This window comes from Typopeltis vanoorti, chromosome 22 (assembly GCF_054136105.1).
Source record: "Typopeltis vanoorti isolate ZY-2024b chromosome 22, IOZ_Tvanoo_1.0, whole genome shotgun sequence".
Lineage (NCBI taxonomy): Eukaryota > Metazoa > Arthropoda > Arachnida > Uropygi > Thelyphonidae > Typopeltis > Typopeltis vanoorti.
The window spans coordinates 94303564-94320351 of NC_143570.1; the positions used below are offsets into that span (position 1 = coordinate 94303564).

Sequence of the window (16788 nt, forward strand, 5' to 3'; positions counted from 1 at the left end):
ACATCTCCAGATAAACCAGTCCCAATGTTATTAATCTACAAGCTAAACAATAATGGTCACAAAACAGACCTCTGTGGCACTCTATTAGTGAGATTCCTCTTTTGGGATACCACTCCTCCATATACAACCTGCTGATACCTATCCGACTGCCAATCAGCTTTCCAACTCAATAGTTTTATCTAATTCCAGTTCAGTTTCTAGCTTGTCATGTGGAAGTCCATCAAAAGCCATCTGACTACGTCACTGTATATGCATCTCCCTTAACCAGTAAATTTGTTGCCTTATGGAAATACCTAAGTAGATCATTGAAGCATGACCTCCCCCATAACAAACCCATGCTGACCATCATAAAAAATACTAGTATTATCCCATTTCTGAATTCTAGTCCTCAACCTCTGTAATACCTTAACTCCAGACACATAGATTGGCCTATAATTTGTAGCCTCAGTCTTATCCCCTTCCTCCCGATTGTAAAGTGGAACAATTTTTTCCACTCCTTTGGAACTCACCCTATCGCAAGACTGATGTTAATCCTGTGCACATAAGATGGCATCCATTCCCTAGAGCATTTCTTGAAGAGGTGCCGATATACTCTCACGTCCTCCTGCCCTACTAACCCCAAGTTTACTTCATTTTCACACATGCCTTCTGCTCATTCACCATCAGTTCCTTCTCCACCATACCCTCCAGCTTCTCATGATGTCTTCACAAGGATGAAATACACTGATAAACTGCTCAATGAATACTTCAACTACACCTTTGGCATCAATTAACAATGCCAGTATCATCAACTGCTATCATCCTCTCATAGTCATTCAACACAACATTTATTTGTACTGATAACTGAATTCGGTTTTAAACTTCTTTGTTAAAATGGGAGAAGATACAGAACTTTAAGATGCTCTGACTTTGAAATACCAACTCTGAAAAAACTTGCAGATAATTTTACACTGGTTTCCTTGAAGCTGAATTACCTCACCATTTCTTTTATATTTTCACCTTTCTTAATTGCCACACTATCATTCCACCCTGCAGATATCCCTCTGTCACTCTATTCTGTATGGTGTGCAGAGTAGAGTGCCAGAGCAGTGCTACTCTGGAGGATCGCAAAATCCCCATATATGATAATTTGAAGAGATTTATTGTTCTCTCACTGACATCTCAGACCCTTTCTGTTTCCAAAATCTCTCTCTATTCCTTGATTCCACACTCATAGCATTCATTTATCTGCTCTCTTCTCCTGTCTCCCCCCATCCTCTCACACTTACTCTCATTCTTCTCACACTAGTCATCCTTGCCACCCTCTTAATCTCTTCATTGTCCCTTCTCAACTCAGTCTTCATTTCTGAGCAGTTCTTCTCCACACTTCTTGCTAGATAAAGAAAGTAGCAAAAATATTTAAGTTTCCTGAAATATTTGAGTTACTTTACCTAAAAAAGACAGTCATACAAAAGAAAACAGTACTAATAAGTTTACTGCATTGGTTATACTGTAGTAAAATATTTCAATATAACTTAATTATAAGGAGCCAATAGGCTTCATTTCTGTGATGTGAACATTATTTAAATTAAGGGAATATTAAATCCCACATTGGTTTAAAACTGAATAAGAAACTCAAAGTTCAGAATCAAAGAGTTTCATGCCTAATATAGTATAGTAAACTATAAAAGTATCGGCGACTACTAGCGTGAGCTAAAGCACTTAGTTCAAAGTACGTAGTACAAACTAGGGCAACTCGTAGCAAAGGTGAGTAAAGCTCTGATCACTATTTTTAATATTTCCCATAATGTAAAACACATCGCCGACAAAGCTTGGTCGATTGGTAGAGCCTCTGGTACTAATGGCTCAGTTAAGTAAGTTTGAGCGCAGTTAGTAGTTGGAAGGGAACCAATCATTCGATGCTGTTGCCACACTCTCCCTCGATGAGTCTTTGGACTCCCTGGAGGTGTCAAATAATAATAATAATCTCCTAGGAGATGTATGATGTTATACATTATGGTGGGAGGTCACTATTATGGTGGGAAATATTAAGAATAGTGATCAGAGCTTTACTCACCATTCCTACGAGTTGCCCTAGTTTGTACTACGTACTTTGAACTACGTGCTTTAGCTCACGCTAGTAGTCGCCGATACTTTTATAGTTTTGCTATACCATATTCAACATGAAACTCTTCGATTCCGATCTTTGAGTTTCTTATTCAGTTTTAAAACAATATGGGATTTAATATCCCCTTAATTTAAATAATGTTTACATCACTGAAATGAAGCCTATTGGTTCTTTATAATTAAGTAGCTTAATGGGTGCACCTTTTTGACAACTTGTATAGCAAAGTATAGAAGTTCTTTTCGCTATACCCTTGGTATTACTTTGGTCTAGCTACTCACTGATGAAACCTCAATAAAGGTTGAAACAGGTCTGGGTAGTGACATCCCACCATAATGTATAACATCATACATCTCCTAGGAGATGTGTTTTACATTATGGGAAATATTAAGAATAATGATCAGAGCTGTACTCACCTTTGCTACGAGCTGCCCTAGTTTGTACTATGCACTTTGAGCTATGCACTTTAGCTCACGCTAGTAGCTGCCGATACTTTTATAATTTACTATACTATATTAGGCATGAAACTCTTTGATTCCGATCTTTGAGTTTCTTATTCGGTTTTAAAACAATGTGGGATTTAATATCCCCTTAATTTAAATAATATTTCAATATAATTTCTGAGAAAACAGCACAAATAATTTATGAGAACTTACCCAGTAATATTAATGTAAGCTTGTACTTTGAATGGCATTTTAACAACAACTTCATTGTCATCTGGATACTGTTCCTGACTTACAGTTGTGGCCTTTAGATACAATTTGAGCTCCTGTACAGTGATACTTAATTTGGAGGTGTTGAGTTTCAATTGAAAACGAGACTAAACAGAGAGGGAGGAAAGGAAAAATACTTCAATGTGAATGTGTTGGATTCATCTTTCTATGACACATATACACACACAAAAACCTTCAAAGTTTATTTAGTGAAAATCACTCCATATTTAAACAATTTAATTTCACAGTCATAATAACCATGGATTAAAACACATTTAAGGGAATTACTATTTGAGGGATTTCATTTTTTTGCAATAAGATCGAAAACTGCTTTAAATAATCAAAATGAAACTGAAAACTTTTCTAGCCTGGCTGGCCAACTGGATAATCCTACTGTCCTTTAACCACTAGGAGAGTAGGGTTTGAATCTTACCATAATTATGATGTTCGTGAATGTTATTTTCAGGAAGTAGATTAATATCATCATTTCATTTAAGACCTCCATCCTGCTATGGAGGCACAAAATGGAAAGTTCTTTCTAAATCAGGTTTTCCTGATAAAGCAAACTTTTTTCTTTTATGTGATATAGGACCAAAACAGGATAACCATACAACCTTCAGATAACGAAGGCAGACCAAAAGCAAGAATAATGACAATTTAATGCAAATACTTGATCATAATAAAACAGAACTTATTTTCACTCAAAAACAGATAGGAATAATTTTAAAACAAGGTATAACCAATAGGAATACTTTTATATGGGGTTGGATATTAGATTAGTGCATTGGATTGGAGACTGGCTATCTGATAGGTATCAACAAGTTGTTTATGGGGGGAGCCCTATCCAGGAAAAGGAAAGTCATTAATCGAGTGCCTTAGGGGTCTGTTTTAGTGTCATTACTGTTTAACTTGTATATTAATGATATTGGTGAAGATTTGACAGAGATATTCAGTTGTTTGTAGATGATGCAAAGTTGGGACGAACCATGAAGAGTAGTGAAAATTTGGAGCCTTACAAGAAGACCTGAATAAATCTAGTGATTGGGCACTGAAATAGGGATGCGAGTTCAATGTTGCAAAATTGAAGGTATTAAAATTTGGAAAACAAAGATGGGATGCAGAATTTATGCTTGTGAGGATATATTGTTGGAGATGAAGGAAATAAGAGATCTGGGGTGATAGTGGATAAGGATCTGAAATTTAGGGGACACATCGCCAAAATTGTGAAGACAACACAAAGGTTTCTGGGAATGATCCAGAGGACACTGATGTGTAGTAGGGAGATTCTTGTTCCAATGTATAAGCTTTGATTAGGCCACACATGGACTATTGTGCCCAGATTTGGTCACCGGGTTTTCAGAAGGATGAAGAGATGTTGGAAAGGGTCCAAAGGAGACTGACTAAGGTAGTTTCTGACCTCTGGAATGTAGAGTATGAGGAAAGATTGAGAAGATGTAATTTGCAGAGTCTGGTGGACAGGAGGAAGAGGGGAGATATGATAGAGACCTACAAGTTGGTAAGGGGTTGTTATAGGATTAATGCTGGAGAAGTTCTACAGAAAATAGTGGGATATCATGGGAGAACCCGAGGTCATCCCTGGAAACTGTATAAAGAGGATGTGAGTAGAGGAGTGAGAGAAAAGTTTTTTTCATGCAGAGTTGTGAATGATTGGAATGCCTTGCCTGAGAGTGTGGTGTCTGCAAGGAGTTTGAATGTGTTAAAGGCACAGTATGATGAGCTGTGTCTGTGATAAAAGGACCTCCCAGCGGAGTCTGACTCCATGAGGTCTTGGGGAATAATAATATTTTTTTTAGGTAGTGTGAATGAGCTTCATACAGGCAAACTGCTTCATAGTCAAGCAGTTTGTCTGAGTCTGATAAGATCTGCCTCAGCACATATCGCTGGATGAAATAAGTAAAAATTTCCTTTCTGTCTCATGGGAAGTGCTGGCATTCTACCAGAATATGATCAATGGTGAGACTTGTTGCATTTTTTGCACACAGGTGGGTCATCAGTCCTTAGTAAATAAAAATATGTAGATGCAGAGCTTAGCAGGAAGAATTATCTTTGATCTTGTAAACTCTCCATAATCTATATATGGGACTGTCAAACAGGTATATGGAAAAAGAAGTTGACTTAGTAGCTGCATCTGCTGTCTCATTTTTCTTCATTACAAAGTAGCTAGGAATTCAGCAGCTGAACATCAAAATAAAGGGTCTTCATTTTATACAACAAATGTAAAACCTCACAAAGCAGTGGAAGTGGATTACACAAAGGAGAAGACAGCCTGCAAAGAACTCAATGAATCTGTATAAATCTTACATTTTTTATAACAGTTTTTATCTTATGTGCACGAGTGCAAGCTGAATAGCATGCAACTCTTGTCTAAAATTACTGCACTCAAATGGTGTTTAATTGGATATAATAAGATCAGGAAATACAGCAGCACAACCAACAGAGGACGTACATCTTGAGCCATCAGTATAGATGGGTAAGAATTCAGAGTATTCTGCTCTGTATATATTAAACATTTGCAGGCAGATAGTTAAGTATGAAATTTCTGTAGTTGGCATAGCAAGCAGTTGCAAGAAGAAGTGCAAACCCATTATGGAGGAATGTTGTAATGTTTGGTGCTGGTAACATCAACATATATGTCAATAGCTTATATAATCTTTTACACACACACACAAAGGACAAATAGCAGTCTGATGTGTGTGATGTTGAGCTTTCCAATGTAAAGAAAAGATAATAGTCCACATTATTTGCAGGACATAATTAAGAGATAGCCATTTCCTCTGAAGCAAAAGCAGGTTCATTTGCTTCAACCTAGACTCTGAATGTGCAACATGCAAAAAAGCACCAGTAGCTATTCATATACCCTGATAATAGATTAGGCTTCAACCATCAGCATGCTCTGCCTTACATAACTGTAAACTAGGGACCCAAGCTCTGATCATACAAATGATCAGAGCTTGGGTCTTGATAAATACAGAGCAAGAACATCAAGCCACACCCAATTCTATAGAGAATATATTGGAAGGATTTTCAATGGTCTTTTACATTTTTCCATAAGTGAAAGAATGTGTAAGGAATGTAAACTTTCAGTTAAAGATGAGTCCAAAGAACTTTGTCCAGTTCTACTGGAATAATACTTTATCTCATTCTGGGTGAAGAATATGTTTTCAGCACAAGCAAACCTACACACTTTTTTCTGCTGAAGATCCAAACCAATTATAAGAGATGACATAGAGACATGATCAACTGCTTGATTGCTTTACTTATGTACTATAACAAGGTGACAAATGTCTTGAACAAGGGAGATGAATATATTTAGATTCTGCAAAAGCTTTTGATGGACTGCCACATGACCATTAAATAAACTGAAAGCAATGGGATTAGATAACCAACTTCTGAGTTGGATCAGTAATCTGACTGGCTTTTCAGATAAGTATCAGAAAGTTATATATGGGAGTGATGTATCCTGAAAGAAGAAGGTCACTAATGGTAATCTGGAGGGGTGGGGTCAATTTTGGTATTATTGTTGTTCAAGTTGTATATTAACAATATTGGAATGGGTGTAACTTGTGATATGCAGCTCTTTGCAGACAATGCAAAACTGGGGAGAGCAATGCAGAGTCAAGCAGATGTTATGGACCTCCAAAAGAACTTGAATACATTGCATGAATAGGCAGGTATGTGGAATGTTAATTCAATGTTGCAAAGTGTGAGGTTTTAAAATTTGGTAAGCAATGATAGCATGCAGAGTATACACTTTTTAGGGAAACTTTAAAGGAGGTAGAGAAAATAAGAGATCTGGGAGAGGTATGATCGGAAATTCAGGAGCCACATTGCATAAGTTGTGAATACATTGCATCAGATAATGGCAATGATGCAGAGGACCCTGACATGAAGAAATAAAGAAGTTATGATACCATTGTATGAGGCTTTGATAAGGCCTCATATGGATTACTGTGTACAGATTTGTTCTCTGGGTTTTCATTGTGATGAGGATATGTTAGAAAGGGTCCAGAGAAGATTCACAAAGGTAGTCAGTGGTAACTGGAATGTGTAGTATGAAGATAGACTGAAAGAATGTAAACTGCAAGGCCTCATGAATATGAGGGGAGGGGATATGATTGAGGCTTAAGGAGTTGTTATCAGGTTGATATGGAAGAGAATCTTCATATCCTTTCCACAGTTAATTTATCCCCTTCAAATCCTGGAGACCAAATCTGAGAACAATAGTCCAAGTTTGGTCTGATCAGAGACTTATACAACGGAATGATAACCCTCTTATCTCTGCAGGTCAGTGTCCTTCTCATAATAGCAGCAATCCTCTGTGTTACTTTCACCACCTTTGCAATATGTCCCCTAAACTTCAGGGTTCTATCAATCATCAACCCCAGATCTCTTGTCTCCCCTACTTCCTCCAGTATAACTCCTTCCATAGAGTATGCAGCATCCCATCGATGTTTCCCAAACCTCAAGACCTTACATTTTGCTGCATTAAACTGACACCCCCCCCATTCATTTGCCCATCTATCTAGCTTATTTAAATCCTCTTGCAGGGCTACCACATCTGCACTATTACTAATAATCCTTCCCAGCTTCGCATCATCCGCAAACAACTGAATATCCCCCTGCAATCCACTGGCTATGTCATTGATATAAAGGTTAAACAATATAGGTCCTAGTACTGAGCCCTGTGAGACCCCACTTGTAACCCTCTGCCTCCTGGAAACTGCTCCACCATACACAACTCTCTGATACCTATCAGACAGCCAATCCTGAATCCAGTTGACCAATCTGACTTCCAGACCCATGTGCTGCAACTTAAATATCAGCTTATCATGTGGCACCCTGTCGAATGCCTTCGCCAAGTCTAAGAAAATTGCAGTATATGCCTTTCCCTCATCTAATGTTCTTGAAACTTTATTATAAAAGGCTAGCATATTGCTAAAAAAAGAGCGTCCTTTCACAAATCCATGTTGATTCTCACAGATAACATTACCCTCATCTGCCCAATGCTGTATACGGTCCCTCACTATTTTCTCCAAGATCTTAACTACTGATGACACACAGACTGGCCTATAATTAGACACTTCCAATCTGTTACCACCCTTATGCAATGGCACTATCTTACCTTCCTTCCATTCCCTGGGCACCTTTGCCAAAGCTAGACTTTCATTGAAAAGCCACGTTAAAGGCACTGTCAATTCCCTAGCACATTCTCTCAAAACTCGTGGTGAAATACTATCCAGTCCCACAGATTTACTGACATCCAGAGTACTCAGTATCTGAAACACACTCTCCTCCTGTACCTCCAGACCTCGAAGCAGTCCTATCCCTCTAGTATTAAAACTGACTCCTCTAGGATGAAATACTCCAATGAAGTGTTCATTGAACAATTCCACTATGTCCTCTGCATCAGTCACTCTATTCCCATTTTTATCCCACAATATCATTCTTACACAGTCATTTCTCCTCCTACTGGCCACATAGCTAAAAAATTCCCTAGAATTTTTTTTGGATCTTAGGGCCAACCTCCTCTCATATTCCAATTTCTCTTTCCTTACCACACTAGTCACTCTTCTGGCCTGTGTCTTATATTCCTCATGCATCTCTTCACCTGTCTCCTTATATCTCTTCCATAACCTCTTTTTTGCATGCAATTCCTGTTTAATATTGTTTGTCATCCACTTTACTCCAAATTGCGTCCTCTTCTTCACTCATGGTATACAACTTACCATTGCTGATAACAAATATTCTTTCACAATTTCCCACGCACTAGTGATATCCCGGCCTTCCAATTCCTGCCTCCATGAAACTTCCCGAAGTTGACGTCTAAGACTATTATAATTACCTGCCTTATAATTCCACATAAGTTCCCATCTCTTTGATACTCCTGCATGTCTATTCATTTTCCAAGTCAACACCATATGGTCACTCTCTCCAACTGGTGGGAGAGACATCAACTCAGTTATCAACTCTTCTGATGCTATAACCATATCCAAAACTTTTGAACCTCTTGTTCCCTCAGTTACATGTTGCCTAAGACATTTGTCCCTCAAGAATTCTAGAAATTCCATTTCCCTATTGCTACATGCATCTTCCTCTCTCCAATTTATACTACTGAAGTTAAAATCTCCCATAACAATCATTCTTTTTGCACTTGCCAAACTTAGCTGTCTAAACATCTCCTAGTCCCCATCCTCTGTGCTTCTGGGTCTGTAGCAACACCCCACAAAATATCCTACCTCTACCTCAACACCATAAGCTCTCAAAATCATTTGTCTCACTTCCTTCCAAATTTTCCACTCTTAGAGGACATAGGTCATCACTTATCATAAGCAGTACCCCACCACCACACTTTTTCCTCCTATCGTGACAAAAAATGCTATACCCAGCGACTTCTATTCCTGTTGTTACATCCCCTTCTGTCAACCACGTCTCAGTGATCGCAATAATTTTTGGCCAGGCCAATGCTATCTGCGCCACCAATTCCTCTCCCTTATTCCGGATACTCCTGGCATTAGTATAAAGCATATAAATGCCATTGTTTCTATACCCAGCATTATCCCTTCTAGACTCCACTGGGCTCAGTGTTACCTGACATTGTCTCCCTTCTCCCAAGTATCCATTCCTACAAGAGGCCACCCCTGCTATCATCCTCCCTGGGACACACTGACTCGTTCAAAACAGCAATCTCTCCAGATGCCTACGCCTACCTCATTCAAATGTAAACGGTCTCTCGCATACAATTCCTCTCTTTCCTCAAACGCACTCCAAGCATCCACATATACCAGTCCTCTCTTGTCACACATTCTCGCTATTATGCCATTCAATATCACCGCTCTTCTGCTCAGCTCATCATTATCATACCTAGGCAACACGCACACTATTTTTCCTCTCTCTGTCTTCTTCCGTACAGTCTCAAGCAAAAATCTCATATCTTTCGCTTCCCGACTTACATTACCACTCAAGTCATTCGTTCCTACCATCACAATCATCTCATCCACCCTTTCACCTCTCTTAATTGCCATAGCCACCCTTTCTATTGTTCCTCCTGGCAAACACTCCTCACGCATCCTATCTTGAACACCACGGATCATTGAGTCGCCATACATTATACCTCTTACCATTCCCTCGCTCCTATTGTTTCCATTCTCTCCTCTTCTTTCATTCCCATACCTCTCTCTTCTACTGTTTCCATTCTCTCCTCTTCTAGCACTCCCATACATCTCTCTCATTCCCTCTCTCCTACTGTTTCCATTTTCTCCACTTCTAGCACTTCCATATCCCTCTCTTATTCTGTCTCTCCTACTACTGTTTCCATCCTCTCGTCTTCTAGCATTCCCATACCTCTCTCTCATTCCATCTCTCCTACCGTTTCCATTCTCTCCTCTTCTAGCACTTCCATCTCTCTCTCTCATTCCATCTCTCCTATTGTTTCCATCGTCTCATCTGCTAGCATTCCCTCTCTTCTACCGTTTCCATCGTCTCGTCTGCTAGCATTCCCTCTCTTCTACCGTTTCCATCGTCTCGTCTGCTAGCATTCCCTCTCTTCTACCGTTTCCATCGTCTCGTCTGCTAGCATTCCCTCTCTTCTACCGTTTCCATCGTCTCGTCTGCTAGCATTCCCTCTCTTCTACCGTTTCCATTCTCTCCTCTTCTAGCACTTCCATCTCTCTCTCTCATTCCATCTCTCCTACTGTTTCCATCGTCTCGTCTGCTAGCATTCCCTCTCTTCTACTGTTTCCATTCTCTCCTCTTCTAGCACCCCCCATACCTCTCACTCATACTCACTAAATTCTCTCTCTCTCTCTCTCTCTCTCTCTCTCTCTCCTACTCTGATTTGCCTTGCATTTATCTCTTCCATTCTCCTAATCTTATCTTTCATACTTCTTCTCTCATTCACAAGACATTCCACCTCCTCTTTCAACTCATCTATCTCCCTCTGCAGGTCAGTCACTTTTAATCTAAATTCACTCTCCCAAACAAAACCATTTCCTAAACTTTCACAGTCACTCACACCTTCCACACTATCAACTATTATTTTCTCATTCTCTCCTATCACACTACTTGTCTTCCTACATTCATTCCCCGTTCCTGGAGCAACAAAGTCGGATATCGATATATCTAATGTACTTATTTCCTCCAACTGCCTGCATTTTGCGCACATACGCTCTCCACTCTCTTTAACAAGCCACATATGTAATTCCCGAGACACACACATGCCGCAAGTACTGCATGCCACAAAGTCCCTTATGATATTGCTAATAATTGAGTTCTTAAATGGCGGAGGACTTGGCGTTACGCCACTTGCGACTGCTGCTGAATCCACCATCATTGCTGAGTAGCGTAATCTTTAATAATTATTCAATTAATAAATAAGAGGAGATAAAAGTACAAACATCAGAACATTTGAGTACTAAATATAATTAAATAAAATGAAATATAACTAAATACAGTAACTTAGCTTCGTTTTGTCTTCCACCGTTACGCTATCGATTCCGACGGTGCCAAAATATATTAAATAAAATGAAATATAACTAAATACAGTAACTTAGCTTCGTTTTGTCTTCCACCGTTACGCGTTCGATTCCGACGGTGCCAAAATATATTATATCGCGACAGTAACTAACTTCCAAAAAACAACCACTGAAGTACACTCGTATTCAGAGAAACAATTTAGCACTCAAAAACGTAGAAAAACGGGGAAAAAAGCGGACTATTCACCGATTAAAAATCACTTTCTTCTGCACAGCTCAAATTCACCGCCACGTGCTAGTTTTCCAAATTTCCGGTAGGATTAGACCTTGATTCTTATTTAGGTTTCCTGTTGAATGGGCTACTATAGCAGCTTCCTTGAAGGTTCTGGAATGGTAGTTCTCTTCTATATAGGGCATATGACTCTTATTCCACTCAATCAGATGGTTGGTAGTGGGAAGAAAGGCCTGAAATATCTTGTCTATTGTTTTTTTACCACAAAACTTCATTCACCCATCTCAGAGAAAGAATTAGCCATACGAGAGCCTTGCTCAGCCAAATAGACTCTCAGTGCTATGATTTGTTCACAGACATCTCTAATAACCTTGACGTAGATACCTGGCAACTTTTAGATAATATGATTAACAACAGTTATGCCAAAACCTTCAGTTACAGCAAAAAGATGCAAATTGATAAATTCAACTTGCTATATGATAATTACATTAACTCTAAACCGTCTCTACCAGATAACCACGTGATAGTGAACCTATCTAAACACATTTTAACAAAACCTGAGATCTCAATTCTCAAAAAAGGATTCAATTTCGCCTTAAAACCTACTGCTATTCCTAAAATAGAGTTCATCTGCAACTTAGAAAAAGGCATCTCATTGCTACCACACCCTATAGCTAATGACCTACGATTAAAAAGCAGCATAATCCTCTCTGCTCTTTCAAGATCTAACACCAACTCTAACCAAATGGAAAGAAGAACACTACTCAAATTAAAGAATAATAAAGACATCATCATACTTAAAGCTGACAAAGGCAATAATACTGTTATCTTAAATACAAAAGATTATGAGAAGAAAATTAGCAATCTATTATCAGACACGTCTATGATGTTCTCAGTACAGATACTACACAGAAAAACCATAATGACACCAATGAACTATTACGTGGAATGACTAACTGGCCTATTGACTTAATAAGAAAGCTAAAATTCATGCGCCCGTTGACTCCAAGATTGTATGGCATTCCTAAAATACATAAAGAAGGTACACCATTACGTCCAATAGTTGATGGAATCTATTTTCCAACTTACCAACTGTCTAAATATCTAGCCAAAATTTTACAACAACATATTCACAACTCTGATACTTATATCAAAAACTCACAACATTTTATTGAGAAATTAAAAAACATCCCTATCTCTGAAAATGATATACTAGGAAGCTTTGACGTCACATCTCTGTTTACAAACATTCCAGTTGTGGAAGTCATCAACATCTTAGACAATTTGTTCCCAAAAAACATCACTTCTTTGTTCAATCATTGTTTAACTTCTATTTCGTTTGGCAAAAAACCGTCTACAAACAACTTACCAGATTAGCCATGGGTAGTCCCCCCTCTCTCCTTCTTGTGCTGACTTATTCATGGAAGACCTAGAAGATAAAATCTTATCTCAAATTACCCCATAACCAAAAACTTGGTACAGATATGTAGATGACATTTTTATCATTTGGAATCATAAGAAAGAAGAATTAATGGATTATCTCAACCAAATCAATAGTTTCCACCATACCATCAAATTCACATTAGAAATTGAATCTTCAATTCCTAGACATCCTAATAAAGAAACAAACCCATAACAGTATCAACCTGTCTGTATATAGAAAACTTACAAATACTGGACGTTACCCCCACTGACTCATCACATCATATATCCCAGAAACTTAGCATTATCCATATGCTTAAGAAAAGAGCTATACAGTACACCACAGACCAAGAAGAATTAACTACAATATCCAGAGAGCTATCCTTAAATGGTAATCCTAAAAGACTCTGCAACAAGATTCTCTTTTTGGATATACCACAAAGACAACGTGATAACACCCAATACATCAGTACTATAACTATTCCATTTGTCAGCAGCATTTCCAAAAAAATTGGCTATCCATCTAAAGCCACACAATATTAGGGTAGCATTCAAGCCAGTCAATACTATTCGGAAATTTTTAAGATCACCGAACGACCCTCATCCATTCTACAAGTATTCTGGAGTATATAATATACCTTATTCCTGTGGTGTTAGTTACATTGGTCAGACCTTTAGAAGCTTCAAAACGAGACAGAAGGAGCACATAGGCTATGTTAGAATGTTGCTGTTAGTTCTGCAAAGGCAGAAAGAGGGTTTACTACAATGAATATTATATATTATAATAAAAGAAGATTGCCTCACATTTCAGAATGTTTCAAATTTGCTGACAGATAATGATTGAATTCCTGGGACCTGACTCATTCAGTACATGCTGATGATAATTGAGAAGCGATTATCATCAGCATGATCAAATATGAACTTGGAAATATTTTTGCAAAAAAAAATAATAGTTTATTGAAATACAGTTGATCCTTGAATGCAGGGTTATCTGCAGTGATCCCCCATGTTGTTCAAAAATTTGAGTATAACTTTTGACTCTCCAAAAACTTAACTACTAATAGCCTACTGTTGACCAGAAGCATTACCGATAACAAAAACAGTGAATTAACATACTTTCTATGATATGTATGTATTATATACTATAATCTTATAATAAAGTAAGCTAGAGATAAGAAAATGAAATCATAACAAAGAGAAAATACATTTACAGTACTGTACTTATTGGTACCATAAGTTTATGTCATCTGTTTACAAGGTGAAGCCTGCGAAATTCTGATAAACCACCCAAATATCAACAATAATGGCAGCATGAAAATTCCAAGAATCTGAATGGCACACATTCAGCCCACCTAACACGTAGTATCCAGCATATGTCAAGATTCTAGGCAACCTTCAGCCAGTATTGGAAACCATTCCATACCAACTGGTTGGAATGTATATGTATGATCATGGTGTTAATATATATATATATATATATATATATATATACACACACACACACACACACACACACACACACACACACAGACTTGTTGCTCCCAATGTAATTTTACAACCAGTAGATAATATTACTAATAGGACTCTAGTGTTGATGTATATTTTTATTTTTCATTTTGTTTTAAATATTTTTTTATTTATTTTTTTCGCCAAAGGTCAGGCCAATCATTTTTGTAACGGTTGGTCAGTAACTTTAAAACCATGTAGATTGTAGTGTAGCTTGTTTTCTGTATATAGTGCATATGCTCCAGAAGATGACCTTGATATAAAAGTCTAAACAAAATGTCGAAAGTGGATCTTAGTTTATATTAAATTAAAGTTTTACTCGAACACGGTAGTTGTCTCCATAATTTTCCAAAATGTTTACAACATGAATCTTATGTCTGTCAATACCTACATCAATACTGCCTTATATGATGCAAAACAGAGCGCTAAGAGAAAGTCTTTCACAGTGGCGCTAGTGTCCTTGGTAAATGTGGCGGTCGAGTTAAGCTAGTCTAGAAAACGTGTTTTTAAAGTTAAATATAGTGTGGCTTTTTGTCACAAATTGTGCTAAAATTGTGCATCGGTTAGAAACAAGTGTCCTTCAGTGGTATTATTGTTTAGAACTGTGTTGTATATATTGTGTTTTCACTGCCGTTTGTTTCACTATATCAACGTGTAAAGATGGCGTCCAACAAGAAACGTACGTCAGCGGCGCGCAGGACTTCTACTATTACACGAAAGGCTGGCTCAGCGTTAGATTTTTCGCAATGGATGCGTTGCGGAAACTGCTACATGTATGCACCGAAAAATGTGAAGGATCTGTGGTCGGTCTGGCAAAATGAAAAGAAAGAAAATGTCGACGTATGTGAGAAGTGTCGGGATAGGCTGGAGCGTTTAGGAATGGAAGCTGACATCGGGACCGTAGCGGAAGAACTTCGGCGGGAGTTTATGAAAATGAAAAATGACCTTCATCTTCTTCATGAGGAAGTGGAAGTGATCGGTAAGGAGATACTGGAAGTTAAAGCTGAGTTTAATGTGTTAAACAGAGAAATTAGGACTATAGAGATTACTTTAGCTGAAGTAACTAGAACAGGATTACATATGGGTGAGTCTTTGGTGAATGATTCAGTAATAAATAGTATGGGAGTGATTGGGAGTCAACATAATAAAACCACAAGTGGCCAAGAAGAAATGAGATGTAGTGAGAGTGGGGGGGTAAGTAATAGAGAGTTGAGTAATGAAGCTGGGAGAGTCATGCTGAATAGTGTAGAGAATGAGTCCATGAGTGTGAACTTGAATGAAGTTAATAGTGGTAAAATATATGGTGATTCTATGATTAAGGGTATGGAGAGTGGTATGCATGAGGAGTGCTTGGCTGATGGTACAATAGAAAGAGTGGCTTTAGCAATAAAGAGAGGGCATGAAACAGACAAGATGATAGTTATGGTGGGTACGAATGACCTGAGAGGTAGTATAAATCGGGTAGGAAAAGATTTAAGAACATTATTAGATATTGTGAAGAGGAAAAGTGTCAATGGGAGAATAGTGTGTGTGCTGCCTCGTTTTGACAATTACGAGTTAAGTAGACGAGCAATGATAATGAATGATATGATTGCAAGAATGTGCAGAAAAAGAGGTCTGGAGTTTGTTGATGTTTGGAGTGTGTTTGAAGGAAAAAGGCAGTTGTATGCTAGAGATGGACTGCATCTTAACATGGAAGGACATAAGAGATTGAAGAAGTTATTGTTTTCTGAACAGGTTGAAGTTATTGGGCAGGGAAACTAATATTGAAAAGGTTGAGTGTAAGAGAGAGAAACTTTAGCACTGATTGTGTATTTATTGATCCTTACAGGCAGAATAAATTGCAGAAGAGAGGGGGAAAAAATCGGCATAGGACTACGGTAGTTAGTGACTTATATATCAGTTCTAAAGCCGGTACAAGATCTAGAGGGAATCTGCAATTTTTGTATACCAATGCTAGAAGCATTAGAAATAAGAGAGAAGAATTTTTGGCATTAGTCAGTGAAATCTCACCAAAAGTTGTAGGCATTAGTGAAACTTGGCTGTCAGCAGAAGATGTGGTCACTGGAATTGAATGTGATGGGTACAGTATTTTCAGGGAGGATAGAGAAGATAGAACAGGAGGAGGAGTACTGTTGATGATAGCTGATGTGTTGCAGCCAAAGAAAGTAGTATATCATGATGATAGACATGTGAATGAGAGTTCATTTGAGGCAGTCTGGTGCGAAATAGTGACCAACGCAACCAAATATACAGTTGGATGCTGCTATAGGCCAGGGAGTACAGGGGGAGATATTGAATTCATGCATCAGCAACTTA

General features: G+C 38.2%; 1 protein-coding gene across 1 annotated transcript in view; it reads right to left on the minus strand.

Annotated features, from left to right (window-relative positions):
• The window catches only part of LOC150094573 (integrin alpha-9-like), a 670422-nt gene that overhangs the window by 148378 nt on the left and 505256 nt on the right, over positions 1 to 16788 (minus strand). The window contains exon 20 of the mRNA XM_090411817.1: positions 2761 to 2924. Coding sequence (XP_090267943.1) covers positions 2761 to 2924 — 164 coding nt within the window. The remainder of the gene's footprint in view (positions 1 to 2760; positions 2925 to 16788) is intronic.